Raw genomic sequence first — 17,050 nt, forward strand, 5'->3', positions numbered from 1 at the left:
GCAGCAATTACATCAGGTATAATTTCTGAAATCAATCTTTCATTGTGACAGATGAGGATGTGACTGTAACCACAAAGCAAAAGCTCTGTATTTCAACGGATATTTCATTACCATCGATTACAAATCATTGCTAATTCTGGGAACACCAGTTTTCAGAGCTAAGAATGACATCAAACCCTATATGGTAGAACCTCTCCTTATTCTCATCTACATGCTACCCTTGATAATATCATCCAAAATCACAGCGTCAGATTCCACATGTATAACATGGTTGCAAACAGTGTGGTTCAGCCTCAGACAGATACTCGAAAGAGGGATGGAGTCGGTGGCTAGGGAACTGAGATTTAGGTGGAGACAATGGCTTTGGTCTTCTCAATATTTAGTTGGAGAAACTTTCTGCTCATCCAGTACTGGATGTCAGACAAGCAGTGTGACAAATCAGAGGCAGTGGAGGGGTTGAGAGAAGCGGCAGTGATGCAGATGGCTGATATTTTTATTTGTATCAGTGATGCTCTCCTTGACTCCAGTCCTTATGCTAAGATGCTGGATATGAAGATTTTTAGCCCAAGTGGCTCTTCTTAACATCTGACCATAGACAGTGAGTTTCAGCAGGTTGTCCATCTACAGCAGGCATCATGGCCAATCCTGATGCTGCCTTCAACTGATGTTTATAAGCATCCACCTTCCAGCGACGATCTAGCACTCGAGCATGAATTCCAGTTGTTTTTTTTTCCCCTCCTTAGTCGAGAGACATTAAGGTCAATTGTAGCTCCTTACTATAATCCCAGTAGAGAATGCGGACCAAAAATTAAAATTGGGGTCCTCCTGGTTGAATGGTTCAGTACCATTGTGGGCAGCACATGTACCCAATGAGCTATTGGAGGAGCCTCATAATTCAGTATTTTGTTAAACTACTTGATTATGTTGTAATAATATATGAATAACATTTTAAAATGTAATATGCTCAAAGAATCCTGGTTGGTGCAATTGCAATTGATAAAACAGACCTAAATTGTCAAAGAGTAATGTTGACAGAGGAGCGTCGATGTACTTAACTCTGTACATAGTAAAGTTAATATTCTGCAGAAAGATAAGCATAAACAAATTTATTTTCCTTAGGAACAGGGGCACAGTTTGTTGACATTGATTATCTGCTCTTGTTGGTCCAGAGGATTAATCTTGCAACGTGTTTAATATTCCTATTTTTTGATGAGCTGCAAACTGCTCAGTCTGCCTTATTAAATATTAAGCACACATAAGCTCCCTTGCAAAAGCCAGGTTATTTACATAAGGGAGCATAAACCAGCCCATGGTGAAATATTGCCCTGTATATTCAATTTGCATTTAGGAGAACCATACATGGTTTATTGATCATTGTAAAATGGTGAGCTGTATTTATAAAAAGATAATTAGGTACATTTGCAAAAATACATATAATGTATTTATAATCCATTAAATATTAGTGTAAAATAATATTTTTGAATGGATATTATGCCAGCAGTTTACATTAGAGCAGAGATTGATTTGTTCCCACACTGACTAAAAGCCAAAAGAAACCCATGAGAATTGCAGTTTAATTCCTTGAAATGACATTGACATCGCATGCCCAAAAATGGATTAAGTATTTATTTCTCTACTACTGACATTGCCAGAGCTCCAAATTTTGAAACAAATGTATACATGGTAAATTCAGAGCAGCAGCTGCCTAAACATATTTCAATGAAAGTGGTTTAGCCATCTAAGCATGGTATAAGACTCACATTGGCAGAACAATTAGAGTAAAGAAAGAACTCTATTTGTCCTCATTAAAAAGACACGTGAGATCAAGATATTTTTGGTTGTTTTACCCTTGACGACTTTATTGGCCATTTTAAAGACTACAATTTATAAGAACATAAGAACATAAGAATTAGGAACAGGAGTAGGCCATCTAGCCCCTCGAGCCTGCTCTGCCACTCAACAAGATCATGGCTGATCTGGCCGCGGACTCAGCTCCACTTACCCGCCCGCTCCCCATAACCCTTAATTCCCTTATTGGTTAAAAATCTATCTAGCTGTGATTTGAATACATTCAATGAGCTCGCCTCAACTGCTTCCCTGGGCAGAGAATACCACAGATTCACAACCCTCTGGGAGAAGAAATTCCTTCTCAACTCGGTTTTAAATTGGCTCCCCCGTATTTTGAGGCTGTGCCCCCTAGTTCTAGTCTCCTCTACCAGTGGAAAGAACCTCTCTGCCTCTATCTTGTCTATCCCTTTCATTATTTTAAATGTTTCTATAAGATCACTCCTCATGCTTCTGAACTCCAACGAGTAAAGACCCAGTCTACTCAATCTGTCATCATAAGGTAACCCCCTCATCTCCAGAATCAGCCTAGTGAATCGTCTCTGTACCCCCTCCAAAGCTAGTATATCCTTCCTGAGATAAACCAATGTGGAAGGGTGGCAATAATGATCTAACTGTACCACTTAATCAGTTCTAATTATAATCTATTCAGAGAAGGCATAAATAAACAATTTTGCACTGGGTAAAAATCATTTATCAATTTAGACAGATTGTCACTGAGGTCACAAACTGGAATACTGAACACCTAACCCTTTCCAGTATGTTCAAATTTATCTTGTTGATTCAGAACATGCAAGGAAACATCATAATGGCACAATTCCTTTATTATGCATGCTAACAATTTCAGCGACAAAACAAGCATAAGAGAGAAAATAGTTGAACAGACATTAATGTCCAATTAAGATGACAATCAAGTTTGCACACAATGTAATGCGATCCTCATTGAATTGCCCAAACAACCATTGAAAGTGACTGATACGTGCTACTAATGACTCTGGATAACCACAATGATCAGCAAGTTGGAGTTCTAAAAGATGGCAGTTGAGTAAATAAAAAATATTAAATATTAAACCTAAACATTTTAAATATTGGAACCAAAACGCATTCAAAGGTGAAGGAAACTTCTAGGAGAATTATTTTAATGCAGACGACATCTACAATGTCTTTGTGGAAAAATGTATAAGGAATGTGGGTCAAACCTGTAAACTAAATTTTGGGGTACAGGGATTTCTGAAGGATGAAACTGGATCAGTGCTTGCAAAAGATTCAGGTCCAGTTATTCCCTGTAAATCCAGTGCAGGCAATTGTTGAGTATCTGTAAAGCATGCACTCCCATGTTCCGCCACCAGGGAGCGCCTCCCCTGAAGTCCCAAGGGATCCCAGCATCCCTTGGGAGCACTGTATATAAGTTGGCCCCTAAGGCCTGTTCCTCACTCTGGAGTGTCTTAATAAAGACTGAGGTCACTGTTACTTTAACCTCCCTATGTGCAGTCTCATCTGTGTTAGGAACACTATAACTGGCGACGAGTATACGAATCCAACGCAAAGATGCAGCAAACTGTGGGCATCCTGGAGAAGTTCTCGGAGAGTGAGGACTGGGAAGTCGATGTTGAACGGCTAGACCAGTACTTTGTAGCCAACGAGCTGGACGGAGAAGGAAGCGCTGCAAAAAGGAGAGCGGTCCTCCTCACGGTCTGCGGGGCACCGACCTACAGCCTCATGAAGAATCTTCTGGTTCCGGTGAAACCTACAAAGAAGTCGTATGAGGAGCTCTGTACACTGGTTCGGGAGCATCTTAACCCGAGGGAGAGCGTGCTGAAGGCGGGGTATCGGTTCTACACGTGCCAGCGATCTGAAGGTCAGGAAGTGGCGAGCTACGTCGCCGAGCTAAGGTGACTTGCAGGACAATGTGAGTTTGATAGCTACCTGAAGCAAATGCTCAGAGACTTTTTTGTACTGGGCATTGGCCACAAGACCATCCTACGAAAACATTTGACTGTAGAGACACTGACCCTCAGTAAGGCCATTGCGATAGCACAGGTGTTTATGTCCACTAGTGATAACACCAAACAAATCTCTCAGCACACAAGTGCTAGCAAAGTTCATAAATTAACTGGAACTGTGTTTGCGAGCAGAAATGTACAGGGCAGAAACCATGAGTATGCAACTACCAGCAGGCCTCAGGTGACCCAGATGACTCAGAGTCTGCAACAAAGGATGAATGCAAGGCAATTCACACCTTGTTGGCATCGTGGAGGCTTCCATTCAGCCTTTCATGCCGCTTCAAAGGGTATGTTTGCAAGAGCTGTGGAACAAAGGGGCACCTCCAAAGAGCTTGCAGACGAACTGCAAGCTCTGCAAAACCTGCTAACCACCACGTGGCAGAGGAAGATCGGTCTATGGTGGATCAAAGCAATTTCGAGCCTCAGAGAGAGGAGGCAGATGCTAAAGTACACGGGGTGCACACATTTTCGACGAAATGTCCACCTATAATGCTAAATGTAAAATTGAATGGCTTACCCGTTGCCATGGAACTGGACACTGGCGTTAGCCAATCCATCATGAGTAAAAAGATGTTTGAGAGACTGTGGTGCAACAAGGCACTCAGACCAGCCCTGAGCCCCATCCACACGAAACTGAGAACGTACACCAAAGAGCTCATCACTGTCCTGGGCAGCACCATGGTCAAGGTCACCCAAGAGGGCACGGTGCATGAACTGCCACTCTGGATTGTCCCAGGCGATGGCCCCACACTGCTTGGAAGGAGCTGGCTGGGCAAAATCCGCTGGAACTGGGATGACATCCGAGCGCTATCACATGTCGATGAGGCCTCATGTACCCAGGTTCTTAACAAATTTTCTTCCATTTTTGAGCCAGGCATTGGAAACTTTTCCAGGGCAAAGGTGCGGATTCACTTGGGCCCAGAGGCATGACCCATTCACGACAAGGCGCGAACGTTACCTCACATGATGAGGGAGAGAGTGGAAATCGAGCTGGACAGACTGCAACGCGAGGGCATCATCTCCCCAGTGGAATTCAGCGAGTGGGCTAGCCCGATTATTCCAGTACTCAAAAGTGATGGCACGGTCAGGATTTGCAGCGATTATAAAGTAACTATTAATCGTTTCTCGCTACAGGACCAATACCCGCTACCTAAGGCAGACGATCTATTTGCGACGCTGGCAGGAGGCAAGACGTTCGTTAAGCTCGACCTGACTTCGGCCTACATGACGCAGGAACTGGAGGAGTCTTCGAAGGGCCTCACCTGCATCAACACGCACAAGGGACTGTTCATCTACAACAGATGCCCGTTTGGAATTCGGTCAGCTGCAGCGATCTTCCAGAGAAACACAGAGAGCCTACTCAAGTCAGTACCATGCACAGTGGTTTTTCAGCACGACATATTGGTCACGGGTCGGGACACCGTCGAGCACCTACAAAACCTGGAGGAGGTCCTCCAGCGACTGGATCGTGTAGGGCTGCGGCTGAAGAGGTCGAAATGCGTCTTCATGGCAACAGAAGTGGAGTTTTTGGGGAGAAAGATCGCGGCGGATGGCATTCGGCCCACGGACGCCAAGACAGAGGCTATCAGGAATGTGCCCAGGCCACAGAACGTCATGGAGCTGTGGTCGTTCCTGGGACTCCGCAACTATTTTGGTAACTTCCTACCAGGGTTAAGCACCCTCTTCGAGCCCCTACATGTGTTATTTGTAAAGGTGAGAACTGGGTATGGGGAAAAAGCCAAGTAATTACTTTAGAGAAAGCCAGAAACATTTTATGCTCCAACAAGCTGCTTGTATTGTATAACCCGTGTAAAAGACTTGTGCTAGCATGTGAGGCGTCGTCGTATGGAGTCGGGTGTGTATTACAACAAGCTAACGTTGCGGGGAAATTGCAACCTGTCGCCTATGCCTCCAGGAGCTTGTCTAAGGTTGAGAGGGCCGACAGCATGATTGAGAAAGAGGCATTAGCATGTGTGTTTGGGGTAAAGAAAATGCATCAGTACTTGTTTGGCCTCAAATTTGAGCTGGAAACCGATCACAAGCCCCTCATATCCCTGTTGGCTGAAAACAAGGGGATAAATACTAATGCCTCAGCCTGCATACAAAGGTGTGCACTCGCGCTATCAGTGTATAACTATACCATCCGCCACAGGCCAGGCACCGAGAACTGTGCGGATGCTCTCAGTCGGCTACCATTGCCCACCACGGGGGTGGAAATGGCGCAGCCTGCAAACTTGTTGATGGTGGTGCAGCCTGCAGACTTGTTGATGGTCATAGAAGTGTTTGAAAATGATAAATCACCTGTCACGGCCCACCAGATTAGGACTTGGACCAGCCAAGATCCTCTGCTGTCTCTAGTAAAAAACTGTGTACTGCATGGGAGCTGGGCCAGCATCCCCGTTGAAATGCAAGAGCTAATCAAGCCATTCCAGCGGCGAAAGGACGAGCTGTCCATTCAGGCAGACTGCCTGTTGTGGGGTAACTGCGTAGTGCTACCCAAAAAGGGCAGGGAGATGTTCATCTCGGATCTCCACACTCACCCGGGTATAGTAATGATGAAAGCGCTAGCCAGATCCCACGTGTGGCCCGGTATCAACTCTGACTTAGAATCCTGTGTACGGCAATGCTGCGTGTGTGCTCAGTTGAGCACCACTAAGTTTGTGGTCCTGGCCCTCCAGACCATGGTCGAGGATCCATGTCGACTATGCGGGCCCGTTTCTCAGTAAAATATTCCTGGTGGTGGTGGATGCTTTTACAAAATGGATTGAATGTAAAATAATGTCGGAAAGCACCGCCACCGCCACCATTGAAAGCCTGAGGGCCATGTTTGCCACCCATGGCCTGCCTGACATAGAAACATAGAAAATAGGTGCAGGAGTAGGCCATTCGGCCCTTCGAGCCTGCACCGCCATTCAATAAGATCATGGCTGATCATTCCCTCAGTACCCCTTTCCTGCTTTCTCTTCATACTCCTTGAACCCCTTACTTGGGGGTTGTGGGGAGCGGGCGGGTGGGTGGGGCTGGGTCCACGGCCAGATCAGCCGTGGTCTTGTTGGGTGGCGGAGCGAACTCGAGGGGCTGGATGGCCTACTCCTGTTCCTAATTCTTGTGTTCTTATGTTCTTATGTTCTTGTTAATGTTGGGGAAGTCCAGAACCAGGGGTCATAGTCTAGGGATAAGGGGTGGGCCATTTAGGACCAAGATGAGGAGAAACTTCTTCACCCAGAGAGTGGTGAACCTGTGGAATTCTCTACCACAGAAAGTTGTTGAGGCCAATTCACTAAATATATTCAAAAAGGAGTTAGATGTAGTCCTTACTACTAGGGGGATCAAGGGGTATGGCGAGAAAGCAGGAATGGGGTACTGAAGTTGCATGTTGTGCCATGAACTCATTGAATGGCGGTACAGGCTTGAAGGGCCGAATGGCCTACTCCTGCACCTATTTTCTATGTTTCTATGTTTTTAGCCATATCTAACTCCCTCTTGAATATATACAATGAAATGAAATCAACAACTCTCTGCGGCAGCGAATTGCACAGGTTAAAATATATCTGAGTGAAGAAGTTTCTCCTCATCTCAGTCCTAAATGGCCTACCCCTTATCCTAAGACTATGTCCCCTGGTTTTGGACTTCTCCAACATCGGGAACATTCTTCCCACATCTAACCTGTCCAGTCCCGTCAGAATCTTATACGTTTCTATGAGATCCCCTCTCATCCTTCTAAACTCCCGTGAATACAGGCCTATTTAATCCAGTCTCTCCTCATATGACAGTCCAGCCATCCCTGGAATAAGTCTGGTGAACCTTCGCTGCACTCACTCAATAGCAAGAAAATCCTTCTTCAGATTAGGAGAAAAAAAATGAACACAATAATACAGGTGAGGCCTCACTAAATCCCTGTACAACTTCATACTGGTCAGTGACAACGGGCCATGTTTCGCCAGTGCCGAATTTAAAGAATTCATGACCCGCAACAGGATCAAACATGTCACCTCAGCCCCATTTAAATCAGCCTCCAATGGGCAGGCAGAGCAGGCAGTACAAACAATCAAACAGAGCCTTAAATGAGTCACAGAAGGCTCACTCCAAACCCACCTGTCCTGAGTACTGCTCAGCTACCGCACGAGACCCCACTCACTCACAGGGGTGTCCCCGGCTGAGCTACTCATGAAAAGGACACTTAAAACCAGACTCTCGCTGGTTCACCCCAACCTGCATGATCAGGTAGAGAGCAGGTGGCAGCAACAAAATGTAAACGATGGTCGCGCTGCTGTGTCATGGGAAATTGATCTGAATGACCCTGTGTATGTGCTAAACTATGGACATGGTCCCAAGTGGATCGCGGGCACTGTAATAGCTAAAGAAGGGAGTCAGGTGTTTGTCGTCAAACTAGACAATGGCCAAATTTGCAGAAAGCACCTGGACCAAACGAGGCTGCGGTTCACAGACTGCCCTGAACAACCCACAGCAGACACCACCTTTTTCGAGCCCACACACACACCCAAAGGATCTCAACGACACACCCGGACCAGGAAATCGAACCCATCACGCCCAACAGCCCAGCGAGGCCAGGCTCACCCAGCAGCCCTGCAGGGCCAACAACATGCCAGCCCAGCGAGGGCACAGCCAACACACCAGAACAGACATTTGTACCGAGGCGGTCCACCAGGGAAAGAAAGGCTCCCGAACGCCTCACCTTGAAATAGTTTTCACCTTGACTTTGGGGGAAGTGATGTTGTGTATCTGTAAAGCATGCACTCCCATGTTCCGCCACCAGGGAGCGCATCCCCTGAAGTCCCAAGGGACCCCAGCATCCCTTGGGAGCACTGTGTATAAGCTGGCTCCTGAGGCCTGTTCCTCACTCTGGAGTGTCTTAATAAAGACTGAGGTCACTGTCACTTTAACCTCCCTGTGTGCAGTCTCATCTGTGTTAGGAACATAGTAGAAATGAGTTTTACTAATTTTAGATCTTCTGTCATTTTCTTTTGGACAGCAGGTGCTGGTAATGGAGGATGGCTACACCAGAGCCACTGGGAGTGGAGGAGGTGTGAGTTGGTGCTTGGGTTGGGGTCATGTATCGATTCACGGCTGGCGGAGTGGACCCCTGGGATCTACCTGCCTTTCTTCCATCACATTCCCGGGCCATGGGTGCCTTCTCCTAGATTGGGTCTATACTCTCTGGAGTTTAGAAGAATGAGGGGTGATCTCATTGAAACATATAGGGCCAAAATTGCGCACGCACCCATGGTGGCCCCGCAAGTGCCTGTTCTTGGTGCGCGATGCACATGTGCCAAAATCCAGCACTTGCAAATTGTCAAAATTTCTTTTGACAGTTGCAACACATCCCCAGGAGAAGGGCCTTCGCTGGAGGAGATTTGGGATATTTGCCTAACTCTTGCCCAGCGAATGTCCTTCAAACTCTTATGTCTGGTAAAAGCAGCCGTAAAGCCTGCTTTTGCCTGCTTCTACCAGAATAAGAGTTTTAATAGATAGAAAAAATAAATATTATTTCTTATTTTTATATTAAAAACCCTGTCTACGAAGGCAAGTTTATTTTTAATACTATTAAAACATTTTCAAAAATATTTAAAAAAAACCTTTTCTCTAAAACATTTAATTTAATGCAATTTCTATTAATTTTTAAAAAGTGAAGTGTTTTTTAAATTTATGTTTGTCTTTTATTTGATTTTTGGGGTATTCTCATTAATAGTAATGGGAGGAGCTCGTGATCCCAGGATGCACATACACTTCTGGAATACATGGGCCCCTAAGCTGGACTGCGCAGCTAGGCCTTGGAGCACAAGTCTACGTTCCTCTGCGATCGTCGGGTATTTTTGTTTAAAAAATTTCGGTCGGAGGCATCCGCCCGCAGGAAGCCTCCGACCGCAATTTTTGGCCCATCAGATTCTGAAGGCGCTTGACAGGGTAAATGCTGAGAGGTTGTTTCCCCTGGCTGGAGAAACATAGAAACATAGAAAATAGGTGCAGAAGTAGGCCATTTGGCCCTTCGAGCCTGCACTGCCATTCAATAAGATCATGGCTGGTCATTCACCTCAGTACCCCTTTCCTGCTTTCTCTCCATACCCCTTGATCCCTTTAGCCGTAAGAGCCATATCTAACTCCCTCTTGAATATATCCAATGAACTGGCATCAACAACTCTGTGGTAGAGAATTCCACAGCTTAACAACTCTCTGAGTGAAAAAGTTTCTCCTCATCTCAGTCCTAAATGGCTTACCCCTTATCCTTAGACTGTGCCCCCTTGTTCTGGACTTTCCCAACATCGGGAACATTCTTCCCGCATCTAACCTGTCCAGTCCCGTCAGAATTTTATATGTTTCTATGAGATCCCCTCTCATCCTTCTAAACTCTAGTGAATACAGGCCCAGTCGATCCAATCTCTCCTCATATGTCAGTCCTGCCATCCCGGGAATCAGTCTGGTGAACCTCCGCTGCACTTCCTCAATAGCAAGAACGTCCTTCCTTAGATTAGGAGACCATAACTCTACACCATAATCAAGGTGTGGCCTCACCAACTGCAGTAAGACCTCCCTGCTCCTATACTCAAATCCCCTAGCTATAAAGGCCAACATACCATTTGCCTTCTTCACCACTTGCTGTACCTGCATGCCAACTTTCAACAACCATGACACCCAGGTCTCGTTGCACCTCCCCTTTTCCTAATCTGCCGCCATTCAAATAATATTCTGCCTTCGTGTTTTTGCCACCAAAGTGGATAACCTCACATTTATCCACATTATACTGCATCTGCCATGCATTTGCCCACTCATCTAACCTGTCCAAGTCAACCTGCAGCCTCTTGGCGTCCTCCTCACAGCTCATACCGCCACCCAGCTTAGTGTCATCTGCAAACTTGGAGATATTATACTCAATTCCTTCATCTAAATCATTGATGTATACTGTAAATAGCTGGGGCCCCAGCACTGAGCCCTGCGGCACCCCACTAGTCACTGCTTGCCATTCTGAAAAGGACCCGTTTATTCCAACTCTCTGCTTCCTGTCTGCCAACCAGTTCTCTATCCACGTCAGTACATTACCCCCAATACCATGTGCTTTAATTTTGCACACCAATCTCTTGTGTGGGACCTTGTCAAAAGCCTTTTGAAAGTCCAAATACACCTCCATCCACTGGTTCTCCCTTGTCCACTCCACTAGTTACATCCTCAAAAAATTCTGGAAGATTTGTCAAGCATGATTTCCCATTCATAAATCCATGCTGACTTGGACCGATCCTGTCACTGCTTTCCAAATGCGCTGCTATTTCATCTTTAATAATTGATTCCAACATTTTCCCCACTACCGATGTCAGGCTAACCGGTCTATAATTACCTGTTTTCTCTCTCCCTCCTTTTTTAAAAAGTGGTGTTACGTTAGCTACCCTCCAGTCCATAGGAACTGATCCAGGGTCAATAGACTGTTGGAAAATGATCATCAATGCATCCACTATTTCCAGGGCCACTTCCTTAAGTACTCTGGGATGCAGACTATCAGGCCCCGAGGATTTATTGGCCTTCAATCCCATCAATTTCCCTAACACAATTTCCTGCCTAATAAGAACTAGGGGCATAGTCTCAGAAAAGGGTTCGGCCATTTAAGACTGAGAAGAGGAGGAATTTCTTTACTCAGCAAGCTGTGATTCTTTGAAATTCTCAACCCCAAAAGACTGGACGCTGAGTCATTGAGCATATTCAAGGCTGAGATAGATAGATTTTTGGACTTTAGGGGAAACAAGAGATATGGGGATCAGGTGGGAAAATGGAGTTGAGGCCGAAGATCAGCCATGGTCTTATTGAATGGCGGCGCAAGCTTGAAGACTCGTATGGCCTACTCCTGCTCCTAATTCTTATGTTCTCCTCTTTGTCAAATTTCCCATGCTTCCCTCGCACTCTGCTATTCTGCTGTAACCATTTACACCTCACCTTGACCCAGCTTTTGTTTCTTTACTTGGCCCATTACCACTCCCTTTTGCCTTGCACCATCATCCCTTTTGTCATTTAAGCACTCCTGCTCTCTATCCTATCACAGACCGTCCCTTTTGTTCTTTCTCTGCTCCCCCACACACACACTTTTCCCTGGCTCTGCATTTGCTTAAAAGCTGTTCATCTCTAAAACCTTCCATTTTTGATGAAAGGTCATTGACCTGAAACATTAACTTTGTTTCTCTCTCCACAGGTGCTGCCTGACCTGCTGAATGTTTCCAGGATTTTCTATTTTTATTACAGGTTAATATCCATTTTGCACATTCAATGGATATTCTGAACTTGAATTTTAAAAAAAGTACAAGAATGTAGATGAAAAATAGAATAACATATCAAAACTTTAATAGTAGATTATAGGAAGAAAAGAATGCAGAAGAACATAAAAAAGATCCAGTTTTGAGGTCCTTGGAAAGAATTGTTTAAAGCAAGAAACAATGACTTCAACACAGAGAGGAAATGCAAGTAGGATGCATGATTGGAGAATAGGAGGAATAAGAGAGGACATTTAATTTGAATACTGACCATCATCAGACAGATGTATTGTAGTGAATCAGGCTAGGGAAATTACACAATACCTGTAGCCCATCCGCAGATTTATGCCATCAGCATGTTTTGGTCTAATTCATATATATACACGGAATTCCTGTCATGCTTTTCTGTCAGCATTTAAATTATAATTGCTATGTCAACAATTACTATTCAATTTTGCCAAATCAACTCTCAGTGTAGTTACAGCTTCTGACTACAAGGCGACTCTCTAGATCTCCCCTAACTGTTGCCATTTTATACATTAATTTACTAACCTTGGCCATGCCACAGACAATGTATTAATAATAAAGAAGAATGACAGCACAAGGTATTCAAGGTATAGTTCAGGCCTTGAAGTAATCATTGGCAGATGTTAATTAACAGTTAAGGTCATCATTATATTGGCATTGCGGTTTTAAAAAAACTCAGTTGTTTCCCTGATAGTATAGTGAGCTTATTCAGTGAACAGCAAAACCAAACGGACTAGGATAGTCACAGGTTCATTTCTCAGTCTGTGCTGAGTCAGCTGGGGTGGTAGTAAACGGGTACAATTGAACTCAGTGCCCTTTTGTTAGACTATGGTCTCCACTCCTGATAGCAACCAATGTTGGGAAGTATGCATGTGTAAATGTTAGGAGAGGACAACATTGGTCTCAGCTCTTGTGTCCCCCTCCACACAACTGCATATCATCATCATAGGCCATCGTTCGGAGTAGAGGATGACTTGCTTCCACTCTAAAAGTGAGTTTTCAGGTGGCTGAAGAGTCCAATGCTACAGTCTCTGTCACAGGTGGGGCAGACAGTGGTTGAAGGAAAGAGTGGGTGGGAAGCCTGGGTTGACGCACGCTCCTTTCGCTGTCTGTGCTTGGTTTCTGCATGCTCTCAGCGATGAGACTCGAGGTGCTCAGCGCCCTCCCGGATGCTCTTCCTCCACTTTGGGCAGTCTTGGGCCAGGGATTCCCAGATGCCGGTGGGGATATTGCACTTTATCAAGGAGGCTTTGGGGATGTCCTTGAAGCGTTTCCTCTGCCCACCTGGGACTCGCTTGCCATGACGAAGCTCCGAGTAGAGTGCTTGCTTTGGGAGTCTCATATCAGGCATGCAAATGATGTGGCCCACCCAACGGAGCTGATCGAGCGTGGTCAGTGCTTCGGTGCTGGGGATGTTGGCCTGAACGAGAACACTGATGTTGGTGCGTCTATCCTCCCAATGGTTTTGCAGGATCTTGCAGAGGCAGCGCTGGTGGTACTTCTGCAGGTTTTTGATATACATATAGTCCACATCTCTGAGCCATACAGGAGGGTGGATATCACTACTGCTTTGTGGACCATAAGCTTGGTGCCAGATTTGAGGTCCTGGTCTTTGAACACTCTTTTCTTTAGGCGACCGAAGACTGCACTGGCACACTGGAGCACTTGGACCTCATTATCGATGTCTGATGTAGGCTCTCGAGATATGAAAAGTGGTCCACATTGTCCAAGGCCTCGCCGTGGATTTTGACGACTGGGAGGCAGTGCTGTGTGGTGGGGTCAGGTTGGTAGAGGACCTTTGTCTTATGGATGTTTAGTTTAAGGCCCTTGCTTTCGTATGCCTCGGTGAAGGTGTTGACGATGGCTTGGAGTTCGGCCTCTGAGTGTGCGCAGACACAAGCGTCATCCGCATCATGTAGTTCAATAACAGAGGATGGGACAAGCTTGGATCTAGCCTGGAGGCGGCGAAGGTTGAATAGTTTAGTTCCACTCCAGTGGGGAGCTTTCTGAGGGTGAGATGAAGCATTGCAGCAAGGAAGATCGAGAAGAGGGTTGGCGCAATGACACAGCCTAGTTTGATCCCGGTCCGGATGCGGATTGGGTCTGTGGTGGATCCATTGGTCAGGATCATGGTTTGCATGTCATCGTGGAGCAGGCGGAGGATGGTGACAAACTTTTGAAGGCAGCCGAAATGGAGGACGCTCCATAATCCCTCATGGTTGACACTGTCAAAGGTTTTTGTGAGGTCAAAGAAGGCCATGTACAAGGGTTAGCACTATTCCCTGCATTTCTCTTGCCGTTGTCACGCGGTGAAGATCATGTCCATTATAGCCCTTATTGCATGGAATCCATTGGCGTCTCGGCCTCCCTTCAGCCGCTGGTCCCGCTCGACTGTGGAGGCAAAAGCAGCTGGAGGAATCGCGGCGGGCACGTGTTGCGTGTAATGGTGATGGCCATTCTATCTTCTCCTACGACCCACCAAGAAGCAAAGATGGAGCAGGGTGTAGCTAAAAAGCGCGAGTGGGGCCCCAGTGTCTGTCCTCAGCCAGGATCTAATACTTGGGACAGTGAAGTTTGCCTCAAGTCTCTTACTCTCACTCTCCACACCTCGGATTTCTCGCCATCTCTCCGAAAGGCGCTGCTCAGTGCTGAGCTTACGGCTCACATTCCACTGTAGGCAACTAGGCCCGTACAGTAGAATCTGGTCTCCAGTCGTCTTGGATTCCCTTACCACTGGGCCATGATCTCGCTCTGCAAAGCCCATGTGGTAGCTAGTGTGCAATGGCCATCCCATGTTAAAAGAACTCAAGCACAGGCATCTTCCACCCAACTGCATAGCCTCCAGCATCGCCTACCAAGAATCAGATCAATAATGGGTACTTGGGCTGTAATTTTACCTTAGCAAGGGATCAACCACTTCAGAAGAGAAGTGGAGGGGACATAATCAGTAATAATTTTTCTTTAAAAATTAAAATCAATTTGTCCCCCCGAGAGGGACAGCCATGGTGGGGAGGTGGGGGTGATCACGACTCCTGTGGAGTCAGGGAGGCAATCTTACTCCACCTAGCTCCACGGGATGAGTTTTCAACAAATATTTTTTTTAAACTTGCCTGCAGTCAGCAGCTGCTGAAGAATCCTGATTGGGGCATGTTATATATGCAGACTATAGATATACTCTCTGTGTAGTCACTGTATAGTTGCATAAGATGGAGACTTGTTTACCTGATGTACTATCAATAAAGTTCACACTGTGCATATAATATGCTGGTACCACTAGAGAACGCAACTGGTGGAGACCGGGGTTTCCTGCACTAGTGGCAGGGGCTGTATAAAAGGGTAGCCAGCATGCGGCTGCCTCACTCTGGAGTTACGAATAAAGAACCAAGGTCACTACAGTTTGAGTGCAACACATTGCCTCATGGAGTCATTCATAAGTACATTACAGACATAACAACTGGCGACGAGAATACGGACTTTCACGTGGTTATGGCTACCTTTGGCACACTAAAAGACTTCGTAGAGGGTGATGATTGGGATGCCTTCATGGAAAGGCTTGAGCAATATTTCGTGGCAAACGACCTAGCAGGGGAGACGGATGCATCGGCGGAGAAGCGCAAGGCTATATTGCTGACCAGTTGTGGGTCTGAGGTCCATCGCCTCTTCAAGGACTTGCTGGCACCCACGAAGGCCAAGGATAAGACATACGATGAGCTGACTGAACTAATTCACGACCAACTAAAACCAAAAGAGAGCATCCTCACGGTCAGGCACAGATTCTACATTCACCGCAGACCTGAGGGCCAGGAGATTGCAAAATATGCTGCTCACCTCAGGAGACTTGCAGCACCGTGTGATTTTGGCACGCACCTCAACGAAGCATTGCGAGATGTCTTCATTACAGGAATTGGCCATGAGGACCTCCTTCACATGCTATTATCTGCCGACATCACAGTCAACCTACAGAAGGCCATCAGCATCAGTCGGGCGTTCATGACCTCGACCTGCAGCACCAAGCAAATTATTCATCCTGTGGACTCAAACCCAGCAAGTACTGTACACAGAATGGTGCCTTTCACAGGCAAAACTGTAGAACGTGGCTCTGCCCAGGGTAGAGAGCACGGACTTCAGGGTTCCAGAACTCAGAGTCCGCCAAGGGGTGCTAATCGAGTAGCACCATGCTGGCATTGTGGAGGAAACCATAGGGCTCACCAGTGTCGGTTTGCTGAGTACGTATGCAAAGCCTGTAACATGAAGGGCCACCTCCAGCGTATGTGTAAGAGAAATACGACTCACCGTCTAGCAGAGGAGTCAGTAGATGACTTTGAATCCAGCGGGGAGTATGATGATTTGTCCAGAGAGGCAGCTCAGCCCCAAGAAGTGCATGGAGTGTATACCTACACCACCAATTGTCCTCCAGTGAAGATGGAAGTTGAGATAAACGGCGTTCCAGTCTTCATGGAAGTGGACACGGGAGCGAGCCAGTCAGTGATGAGCCAGGATGCCTTTGAGAGGCTATGGAACGAAAAACGACCTGAGCTGGTTCCAGTACAGGAAAAGTTGCGCACCTACACCAAGGAGCTGATCCCAGTCCTTGGTAGTGCGGATGTAAGTGTAATCCATAATGGCATGGTGCACAAGTTACCTCTGTGGATTGTTGCAGGTGATGGTCCAACGCTACTCGGAAGGTGGATGGGGAAGATCCAGTGGAAATGGGAAGACCTCTTCACTCCAGCAATCGATATCTCCCATGCTCAGGGGCAGAGCAAAACCTCACCTTCGCTTGGGCCAGGCACCAGAGAACAGACCAGCGCAGCACCTGAGGCACAGACCGTCCATTATGACTGCGAGGCAATGATCTGACCGGAACGACCTAAAAGAACCTTCCCGGCTCAAGTGGCAGGAATCCTGGGAAGGAAGATCGAATTC

General features: G+C 46.3%; 1 protein-coding gene across 1 annotated transcript in view; it reads right to left on the reverse strand.

Moving 5' to 3' along the window:
- Positions 1–16,118, reverse strand: part of LOC139265728 (GRAM domain-containing protein 2B) — a 197,896-nt gene extending 181,778 nt beyond the window's left edge. The window contains exon 1 of the mRNA XM_070883040.1: positions 15,953–16,118. Coding sequence (XP_070739141.1) covers positions 15,953–16,020 — 68 coding nt within the window. The 5' untranslated portion in view covers positions 16,021–16,118. The remainder of the gene's footprint in view (positions 1–15,952) is intronic.
- Positions 16,119–17,050: the final 932 nt, after the last annotated feature.

Source organism: Pristiophorus japonicus, chromosome 1 (assembly GCF_044704955.1).
Source record: "Pristiophorus japonicus isolate sPriJap1 chromosome 1, sPriJap1.hap1, whole genome shotgun sequence".
Taxonomy (NCBI): Eukaryota; Metazoa; Chordata; class Chondrichthyes; family Pristiophoridae; genus Pristiophorus; species Pristiophorus japonicus.